At 35.0% G+C, this 11,644-nt stretch overlaps 1 protein-coding gene across 1 annotated transcript in view; it reads left to right on the plus strand.

The window, feature by feature from the left end:
- Positions 1-495: 495 nt before the first annotated feature.
- The window catches only part of MRTFB (myocardin related transcription factor B), a 46,354-nt gene continuing 35,205 nt past the window's right edge, over positions 496-11,644 (plus strand). Inside the window, exon 1 of the mRNA XM_029285465.1 lies at positions 496-656. Coding sequence (XP_029141298.1) covers positions 503-656 — 154 coding nt within the window. The 5' untranslated portion in view covers positions 496-502. The remainder of the gene's footprint in view (positions 657-11,644) is intronic.

Consider the following 11,644-nt stretch of genomic DNA (forward strand, 5'->3'; position numbering starts at 1 on the left):
CAGCCAACTATGTCCAGATAAGTCCATGTGAAGGAATAATTTTAGTTAACTGATTTGAGGAGATAAGCCACATTTGATTAAAAGGCAATCAATTTGTCACAGAAACGAATTGTCCTACCTGTTAAGATTTTACAAACCTCAAGAAACTAAAACCCATAGCCACAAAAATGGAGTTTGGGGATAGAGTTTGTCCACATGTACAAGCAAGGCAGAGGACATGGTCTAAAGTCCACAGGATGTGACTTCAGTCATAAAAAGGAGCAGAGCATTTTCGAAGCAAGAAAATCTTGTCAAGTGGCTGAGATGGTTGAGCTGGAGAAAGAGAATTTACAGCCATTTACTATCCCCAAACAAGATTAGAAAAATACATGGTTGCATGCCATAAAGAGTGCTGACTGCTAAACTGAAGAGTTGAATATTTGTAATTATTCTGTGTGAACAGCTTTGTCAATCTGCTTCCAATAAGTCATTTTTTTTTGTTGTCTCCAGGGTCTAGACCACAATGGAACATAAGGGGACAGTGGACCTGGAAGATGATTTGGGATTATTATCACGCCTTGCCCCTAGTCCTCACAGTGAAACAGTTGCCCATGAATTCAAAGAACTCTCTTTGCATCCAAACCAGTATTTACCTCCTCTCAAAGAAAGAAAGAATGGTAAGTATGCAACACAGTTTAAGGTATTTTTTGACCAAAGTAAGCTACCCTTTGGTTTCATACCCATTTACAAGATAAGCGGCTAAACGTTCTGTAACGTTGCAAAATGTCATAAACGTAGGATTTCCAGATGCAGCCATCCTCCAGTGCTTACATAATGTACTAATTACTCATGTAGACAATGCTCCTCTAATGAACGTCCTCTATATTTTAATATCTAGTTTTGGAATGTTAGTTTCGTTGGTCATTTATAGAACTTAACGGATGTTTGTTTTCATGTCTTCCTGTACTGTTTCTTTTGGCGAGAAAACCGGAGGCTTAATCTGGGCATGTCTAGTCTGAAAACTGAACATGTTTCCATTTGGTGGGATCTTCATTCTTTGCATCCGTTTGGGAAAACACACACTTGCATGTGGTCTTTTTACTGCGGCATGCTTGTCTAGCGATTCCTTACATCTTTTTAACAGCTGTTTTAGTCTGAAATATCAGGGTTTATCTTGAAAAATCTCCACGACGTCAGACCTTCTAACTTTGCCTATTCCTAATAGTGAATTTAATTCTGCTTCTTTAACTACCTTTTTTTAAAAAGCTCATGGAGGTAGCTATGCAGATATTTGCAAGGAATTGGACCTGATGTGTTAAAGAGGACTAATACATCTCTGTTTCTGTAGCAGCACAACAATTGTGAGACAGTTGCCTGTACCACTATGGCTCATGCTTTCATAAAAGTCAGATAGCAGTAGTGCATGCGATGTGTAGTAACTGTTTTAGATTGTGGGACCATGATTTCATTTATGTCCCACTGAAAGGTATTTTAATGCAGTACTCACTCAGGCAGTTCTCTTCACCTTCTCAGATTATGCCAAAGGTAATACAGTTCTAGAGCCTGTGTTTAGAATTACAGGAGCCAATATTTACTTGAGAATGAACTATTAAAACAATAGTCTTGTGCAGTTTTGTAATATTCCCTGGCTTTGTCCACTTCCAGCATAGGGGAGTTGGCTTTGCTCAAGAAGCTCTAACAAGTCCATTCAGATCCCGAAAATGTATCTCTCTGGATTTCTTCCAATAAGCTTTTCATCCTAGTTTTCAAGCAGGTTTTATTATAATCCCTTTTGCAGCCTGAAATGGATTATTCATCCTTTGCTCGTTGTGACTTGATTTTACAGTTCATATTAAAAATCAACAGTTTATTTTTTTAGGGGGAGACAAAAAAAAGCAAAAAGCAAAAAAAAACCACCAAACCATTCTTTATGATGTTGGCAGAATTGCTTGTGCACAAAACTTTGATTAAAAACTGCAGGTCAAACAGTGATAGGTTCCAATTTTTTTAAAAAAAAATACTTTCTATATTCAACATTTACTTCTTTCATTTTACTCATCCTATTTGACTGAAAATCTATTCTGACAAGGATCTCTTTAGGTATTAACAATACAGTAGTATCAGATGGGACTGAAATATATTGTGTGGAGCCCAGTGATTTATTATTATTATTATTATTTTGCCCCTATTTGAACATATAAACTATTATTGCAGCAACTCATTGTTCAGCTTTATCTTTTGGGCTTCTTTAATGGAGGTTGGTCCAATATATTTTTTCCATTGCTGCCTTAGTTTGAAATACAGAGCATGAAAACAATGTTGTATATCTTGTCAACGGGAATTCATTGTGTCATGAGGCATTGCCTTGTTTTTGTATTGAAAATGCAGGCTTAAAGTTCATTTATCTTCTCAGCATGAACTTAGGAAATGCAGTATGTTAAGTTATCCAGAGTCCATAGGGAATTCCACACAAATTAGAAGTGGTCTAAAAGGAAGTATGACATTTTCTGGCCTCTGAGCTGGTTGTTATTTTATAAAGTTGAGTACAAATCAACTGTTGGCAAGAGCAGTCTTCCAAAAATATAATTCCTCCAAAGTCTTTCATCAAAAAGCTTTTAGTACTGATCCGAGATTTTAATTTTGAAAGTTACTTTGCTTTCAGTTAGTCTTCAAATCCTTTACTCTCCAGCTTTCATTTTAAAAATCACCGTTTTTAACCTTTATCGTCCCAAGTCCACTGTTCTCATGGTCTTTAAATGACAAAAACAAATAGTCGCAAATAAATTTGATATCCCCCTGATACGCAAACCTACCTTTTAAACCCAGTTCTGTTGTTTTTAAAGTTGTAATATTTTAATTGTTGTTGTTTAAGCCCATATTTTATGATCAGTGCTGCTCCATGATATAAATACAAAATTGCAACATGTAATGAAATTCACTCAGGGTCCAATATTGTAAAATTTGAGGGGCAGGAAACTGTGACGTGTGAATCATTTGGTCAACTTGTGCCTTTTATCTTCTAAGCCATGACGTCTCTTAGCTTATAAGAAATGGGGAGGCAGATCTTGTATGTGCTATTTCCCATTTAGCCTGTCATTGTCCTCAGTACTGCCAGTTCCCACAACTCCAGCATTCCCAAGGCATCTGTCAATGTCTGCAAGGAACAGATTTCAAATATTAAAGCATGTGAAAAGACCCACAGGCCAAGCTCCAGTGGTCTCCAGAGAATTGATCTCTAAAATCAACTCTCTTCTCACATTTTCACAGGCTTCTTTAAAGGAATTTCTGTACAGTCGTTTCATTTGGTAAACACTTTAAGTTAAATCTCTGTCACTTTTAGTGAGATTTATTAGCGACTCTGTCCCCTTGCTTTTAGCAAAATAACCAGAAATGCAATTAACGTCCCAATTTTAACAGTTTAAAAAAAACAAGAAAAAAATTATACATATATTGATATTTAATCTTAATGTAAGTTTCCAGATCTTTTTTTGTGTGTGTGTGGATAAAAACATTATTTATTTGGAAATTAGTTTAGCATTTACTGAAAGAGTTTTTAAAAAAAACAAAATAAATCCCCAAAGGAAATCATTGAATTCAGGATGTTCCTTTTCCTGAAGTATTAAAAAAAAATCTTGAGTGTAGAGATTGGGTGAATGAGGTTTCAAACAAATGGCTTGTCAAAATGCCATGATGCTAATATCATATAAATGACCTAAAAGAAAACAGTAACAGGAAATAACTTCCAATGGGTCGGAATGTTTTTCCTTCATATGAAAAATGGGTTGCAGCTTAATATATATTCAAGCGAGGCAGTAAATAAAATGCAGAAATAAAATAGGGCTGTGAATAAAGTTGTGAAGATTCCTGGATATTTATGATTAGGGAGAATGGAGAAGCTTGACATTAGGTTCAGTAAGCAAACGTAAGGTGTGTGGTTTGTTTGTAAAACATTTCTGGGGAAAGCCCATTTAATTGAGACATCAAAGTGAGAGTAGCAGTAGATATTTGAGACATTTGTCTCATACCATGAGGTCATTGGAATAGCATCTTCCTTAGGGCAAATAGCAACCTGGAGGAGGGAGGATTTTAAACAAGAAGTGTGTGTGTGTGTGTGTGTGTGTAAGAGAGAGAGAGAGAATGAGAGAGGGAGGGAGAGAGAGGGATTTTGATCTAATGCAGGAGTCTTCAAACTTGGCCCTTTTATGACTTGTGGACTTCAACTCCCAGAATTCCTAAGCCAGGCATGCTGGCTGAGGAATTCTGGGAATTGAAGTCCACAAGTCATAAAAGGACCAAGTTTGAAGACCCCTGATCTAACGACTAGGTACAATAAACTTTGAAGCTGTTGTACTCTTAGTTAATAAAATTAAATGTTAATTGTTAAAGCTGAATATTTTTCTAATTGAAAAGCTTATCTGTTCGGAAAACAGCTTCAAGTATAATTTTTTGGATTCCTTCTAAAATCAGCAGTGTCGTTGTCATTAAGGTTTGTGTTCTAAGAAGTGGAGCTAATTAGCTCACAAACAAGAGGTATATAAAAATCTCATGTCTTCTGTGTCATCTTTAGCTTTAATTTCATTTAAAAGAGTCTTCTATCAGTATCTTTAAAGCACTGCTCAAAAGAGGGGAAGTCAATTTGAGCAATCCTGAGTAATCTCTTATCTGGAAGGACTGAGTTAGTAGTTTTCCACCAAATGTCATAGTAGTTGCTCAACCAGTTTCACCATCTCCAGATGGGATAATAGGTTTCTTTCATGCGGTGGGATAATCTCTCTTTAGATTGTGTGTCTTTCAAGAAATTCTATTATTAACAGACCGAAGCTGATGTAAGTAGGCTTCATTTCTGCATTCTATGAAGCTGAGCTGTGTGATCTGATGGCACGGCAAAAACATCTTGCTAGCTTATTATCTAGCAGCTATGTAAATGTTTTAAATGAAAAAATAATTCTTGGGCCGATATGAGATAGTGGCATGTCAAGATGAATACTGTACTAATAGCCCCTAGTGCTGACAGCATTGTACATAGTAGGATGAGACATAGGGGTGATCAAGTTTGGATACAATGCATTTTAAATATATATATATATATTAAAGTATTTTTGCCACCACAGAGCAAGCAACACAAGAATTTAAGAAGATACAGTCAGTCTTCAATTTACAACCACAACTGAGCCCAAAATTTATGTTGCTAAGTGAGGCATTTGTTAAGTGAATTTTGCCCCATTTTATGACCTTTCTTCCCACACTTGTTAAGCAAAATCACTGTAGTTAAGTTAGTAACGTGGTTGTTAAGTGAATCTGGCTTCCCCCATTGACTTTGCTTGTCAGAAGGTCGCAAAAGGGGATCATGTGACCCCGGGACACTGCAAACCGTCATAAATACGAGTCAGTTGCCAAGCGCCTGAATTTCGATCACCTGACCGTGGGGATGCTGCAATAGCCCTAAGTATGAAAAATGGGCCTAAGCCACTTTTTTTAAACTACCATTGTAACTTCAGGTGGTCACTAAATGAACCGTTATAAGTCGAGGACAACCTGTACCAGAGAAAACTTAAAACTTTTTTCAAAACCTGGTATCCTACTTGCCTAGAGTTACTGCATCCCCTGCCCTAACTTCATAACCGCTACATCACATTGGCCCTATAATAATAATAATAATAATAATAATAATAATAATAATAATAATAATAATAATAATAATAATAATAATAATAATAATAATAATAATAATAATAATAATAATAATAATAATAATAATAAAGCTGGAAGGGACCTTGGAGGTCATCGAGTCAAACCCCCTGCTCAGGCAGGAAACCCTACACCATTTCGGACAAATGGCTGTCCAGTCTCTTCTTAAAAACTTCCAGTGTTGGAGCATTCACCGCTTCTGGAGGCAGGTTGTTCCACTGGTTAATTGTTCTCACTGTCAGGAAGTTTCTCCTTAGTTCTAAGTTGCTTCTCTCCTTGATCAGTTTCCATCCGTTGCTTCTTGTCCTGCCTTCAGAATAAAAGATGCTTAGACCCAGTGCTCTCAAGACCTATGCTGCTAGAAATATCTCCTTGAGTTAATATTTAAATTTATCAGGGTCTGCTATTTCTAATAGACCTCTGTCCTCCTTGCCCAATGGTTAAAGAGTTAAATAAACTCTTTTTGTTTTAATTGGAAAGTTTAATTTCATTTTTAATTGGAAGGTGTTGAGTTGGTCCTTCAATAATATCTTTTTTCCATGGGAGAATTTCTCTGTGATTGGACAGACAATATTGTCTGTATCTTCACGTTCTGAGCAAACACAGAATTGATCATTATTTTCTAAACTGCACCATTCTGCTAGATTCAGAATGATTCATTGGGTTCTGAGGTATCTGTATTTGTTTAAAATGCTTTGAATTCCGTTATTTCTCTTCGCCATACATAGTTTTTGTACTTCTCAGAGTCTACATGCTTTGAAAGTATGTCATTATCCATGTCAGTAAAATCTCCAGGATTCTTTTCTCTCCCAGGTAATTCCGCTTTCATTTTCATAGTTTAAAAAAGAGAGAGCAAAACTTCTCTTTATTTTAGGACACCTGATGGAAAACTCATTCTACAATTCCTTCTTTAAAATGTATTTGAAAAGATACTTCCATGTTTTGAAAGGGAAAAAAAAAGGTCAGTTTTGAAGTGGCAGTGCGTCTTTGCACTATGCAAGCAGTCAAAAGAAAAATTTTCGGCTGTTGCAATTATGCCAGCATTTCCATTAAGGCAGGAATAACTTCATTTGCGTGAATGCCAAGCGTTATGTCAAACTGTGCTGTTAATGTTACTTGATAAAATGTTCTGGCTTTGAAACGACGTGGGATCTTTTCAAAAGACGGCCTCCTTAAAATGTGTCTTCTGTATGTTTTATAAAAAAAAAATACCTGTACACTGAAATACAATGAAATAGCTCTTTGTTAGCTTGTAGTGAAAAAGGTTCACTATATAAAGATATGTAAATCGATGTTATCAATAAAATCGTATTATATGTAATAAGATGTCATGTAATAAATGGTGTACAGGTAGTTTTATGTATAGTGTGCAAACTAATCATTTGGTGATTATGTTGCAAAAAACTACGAATTCTGCTTTGGGAAATAGGGACAAGGGAGAAGAAAGTATTTGGCTCCCATTTGAGAGTGAACCACTATAATTTAATTTGTTTTCAGGTTCAGTTTTTCCTAGATTTGAAGAGCGTTCTGGGCTCAAATATTGAAATTACAGAAAGATTTATGCAAAGCTGTATTTTAGGAAAAGATGCACACATTAACAACTGGGTTTTTCTCTTGTTCTAGATTTTTAAAAATAATACAGTGCAGAAATATAGAACAACAAAGAATAAAATGCATGAAAAATAAAATAATTGGCTATAAAGTAATTTGTGTACATTGAGTTGGGACAGCTTCGGTTTCAACTGTGGTCAGAACGTGTACACACGATGGATACGATTTATTCATTCCCATTGACCTGGAATATGATCCAACTTTATATTTTCTTAACTGGTTTTTGCCATAGTGGGCAATTTCATCTTGAACGGATGAACGTCAGTAAAGGTCTTGGGCTATGCTCAACTGAAAGCTGAGGTTCTTAACTTGGAAAATCTTAACTTAATGGTGGCCAGAGCTGATTGAAACACTTTCCTACACGTGGCATCCTTTTTTTCTTAGAATTTTTCAGTGTAATAAACTATACAAAACAAACAAAAACAAAGTCAGAAAATAAGAAATAGAGAAAAAAAGATTTTATTTAAAAGAAAAAAACCCATACAGTTATGTCTTCCACCCTTCTTTCTATCAAATATAATCTGAAACTTTTCCCCAACCTCTTTGTCCATATACGGATTCCAGTCTTTTAAAAAAGTTTATCCTTTTTTTTCTGACCAAACTGATCAGCTTCAACCATTTCTGCAAGTTCGGTTAATTTTTACAAATGTGACATTCCTAACATGGGAACAAATATATTGCATTTAATGTATTTAATTATCATCTTATTCTGTCAATACTGTAATTTTTTTCAAGAGGGCATTAAATGTGAAGGAGAATTTAAATCTAAACTATGTCCTGCCCTGAACTCCTTTGGTGATAACCTGCCTATGTTTGCCTGTATTGTGCTGAGTATACAGAGAAGAGTTTCATATGAGGAAAATAATCTTGTTTCCATGGAGACTTTGAACTATTCTTCTGCAGATTCTGTCGTAATCGTTTTGTTTGACTAATTTTACTTTAGATTTCCTTTAATTATAATGTTTTATTCAATTGTTTGATTTGTTTATAACTGCTGAAATTTAAGTCGTACTGTATAACTCTTGAGTGCCTAAATGTTGATTTCCCAGTGATTATAATTTTTTTATTGAAGAATTTGTTTGCAAGTTATCATTGTATACAGATGCATTTGTAGGTTGGAGGCAAGAGGTGGGATGTGATGTATTTATATATTTAATGACTAACAGCATCTAAAGGAACTCATATATATTGAAAAGGCTAGAGAGGTAGATCTAATCAGAATATTAGCTAGACTTGTAGTGAAATATGCATAGCCATTAGTGGGCTATGTATGCATGTTTTGGTAAGTGCCAGCCTCTGATCTCAATTCAATTCTAATTTTATTTGTAGAAATGAGAAGCTGGCATTGTTTTTATTAGCAAGAAAGGATCTACATAAGTCCCTTACACATTCTTAGAAAATTGAACATGGATGCATGGCTGTCAACCGAAACTGTATAATAGGGATCTAGAAATATCTCACTGATTCAGAAATTCAGTGTTTTGGAAATTCTAGAACACTATGTTTCCTATATGGACCATGCCAAACTTGGACTGGGCAGGGAAATAGATCATTCAAGAACCCCTTTTAGTTTTGAGGATTTATTTGCAGAAGTTGCAAAACACACAGTAGTTGAGGTGACTTTCCTCATGGCCTGGAGAGAGAAAGGGCTTCTCCAGAAAGTTTGGGTTTTTCAGTTCGTGAGTTGGGTGCTTCGCTATTTCAGAAATATGTACTTGTTCCCCTCTGCAAATCAAGTTAAAAGAAATTGTAGGGCTAAAGAGCCTCCGGGGGAGATAAAAGACATAGTGGGAAAGAATGGATGAATTGGTATTTTGTAACAAGCTACAATTCCATATTCGTCTCCATCAACACCCAGAACATCAAATCTGTATGTAGGCATCAGCCAGTAGGATGTGGTCCAACTAATACTAGGACTTTCACATAAGTGAATCTATGCTTTCTGCTGTTAAATATAATGTATCTCCTCTGAAAAATATTTTCGCTCTGTACTTCTTATTGGTAAACAAATAAATAAACCACTTTATGTAGTTGGAGATTAGACCAGTGATGATGCAGCTATTGAGGGCTTAGAGTTTTATTCTGGAGTTGATTCTCTTGGAGGAGCCTTGCTTATTAATGTGCATTGATTGTGATGTCATTTAATGGCTGATGTCTTTATGACAAATCATTGTCTTGTCTGCCTTTAGTCAACGAAATAGGCAGTCTACTAATAACTAACAACTAATAACTAAATTCCAGATGACTTCAGGGCATTGCTGTCAATCTACGAAATGACCTATTTACAATATAAAGTACTAAGACTGATGCTTCAGTTGAATTAATGTGTTGCTAGTGAGCTATATCTTGCTTGTCTGAACGTGTCTGAAACATGTTTGAAACATGTCTGAAAATCTCTTCTGCTCCCAAATTACTGACTTAACAGTTTTTAGAGAAAAGAGTTGTTTCTTGTTCCAGTAAGACGTTTTGCAAGCTTCTTTTAAGAACATAAGAACAAGGCAGCTCAACTCAACTTTTAGTTGCTGTGTAGCAAATCCTCAATTGCAGCCAGGTAGTGTTTACCTCATGGATGATTGTATGATTTTAATAAATTATCTGTCCATAAATTCCTCTGGTATTTATTGGTGTTCATTCTGGGAAGCCTTAGAAAAGATCATAAAAAAATGAAGAGATTAAAGGATTGTCACTGTTGATTCAGATTTGGGCTTCATGAAGGGATCTTCATTTTGATCTTGCTATTTATACACACTTTGGAAAACATTTGTCTTGTGTTTCCTGTTTCACTTTAAATTGTTCTGGCAAAGCTTGATGGTAACTCCATTGGGATAAAAATAGCCTTAACTAATTTGGAGGTGGTGACCTTTGTTAGAAGAAAGTAATTATTTCTAAGTTTGTAAAAAAGGCTCTCTGAAGAGAAATAACCACAGAACATTGAAAGATATGTGTAAAACTGCAATTCCTTTTCCAACTTTCCTTGTATCGGCCCAAGGCGCTCTAATATATTCAGATAATATATACTTTATTCAGATAATGTATACTTTATCTTCATATGTTAAAAAGCTTGAAACCAGAATAGCTAATGTAGATGTAAAAGAGATTTGAATTTGTCCTGTTAATTTGAAAATATGTTATGGGTTTTTTTGGGGGGGGGGAACTGTATGCAGAATAATTACTTTAGTTTTTCTAGATGCTGACCTTTCAAAAATTCATTGCTCACTCTAATTGTTTATGAACGAGCTTAAATATAAATATACAATTCATTATAGTGATTCCATACAATGCCGATTTATTGTATTCCATACAATGCCGATTTATTGTATTGAATTAAAAGGAACCCAAAACATATGTGCAACTGCTTTTTTGTAAACTGAAAAATTAACGAACTTTTTAGTATAACTTTTTAACGTAACTCAAAATCACATAAATGCTTGCACCAGAGTCCATTTTAATAATTCCTGTGTCTTTGATGGGACATTAAAATCTAGAAAATTCGATGGAAAAAAACATTTAAAAGTGTTTCACTTCTTCCCTTCCCTTCCTAAATCATGTTAAGAACCCAAGTCTCTGGTACATTACCAAACTGTTATTTTTATCTATTGAAGATAAGCAAGCAGATACATTATTTAAAATCAATACTATAGACATATTTCTTGCAATTAAATATGTGGGCCAACAAATTCTTTCTTTAAAAAAATGAACTTGTAAAAATAATCATCTGGAGTAATTGTCTCAGCATTACACTGATCCTGCCAAACTTGATAGAGGTCCCTGGGGTATTTGTTGTTGTTTTTTTACTGCAGTTGCCAGGAAGACTTTTATTTAGGTCTACTTCTAACTTCTCAACACTAAGAGTTCTTCTTCTCAAGCTCACGGTGAAGTAATGGGAAAACAAAGTTGATTTATGTACCAAAATGGTTTTTGATGAGTAAGACATCACCATATAGTATACAAAAGAGAGTTTTTGCACTGATTCATCCCTTTAGGGTAGAAAGATGAGGTCATCTGAGAAACATATGGTTGGTCAACATATGTTGTTCATATTACTAAAGGGGAGAATGGGTTCAAAATATATGACATGCATTCTGTATAAATCGGTTGCGGCATTGATAGCAGTGATGTATGCCCGTATCTCTCACGATAACCATAATTAAAGCAAATTTATGTTTTATAAATGCAGTGTTTGAAATTCAAATTAATGCTCGGTGGAAAATTCTCTGAGCTTGTGCAGATGTAATATATATGTGGTAGAGTAAATCCATACTTTAGTGTCGTGGTAGGGAGAATGCCGATCTTAATTTTGAGGGTCTGGGGGATATTTTGTATTATAAAAGTTGCCCATTTTTGCATGTTTTTTAAATATCTCTCT

This window comes from Protobothrops mucrosquamatus, unplaced genomic scaffold (assembly GCF_001527695.2).
Source record: "Protobothrops mucrosquamatus isolate PMUCROS unplaced genomic scaffold, P.Mucros_1.0 scaffold1736, whole genome shotgun sequence".
Taxonomy (NCBI): Eukaryota; Metazoa; Chordata; class Lepidosauria; order Squamata; family Viperidae; genus Protobothrops; species Protobothrops mucrosquamatus.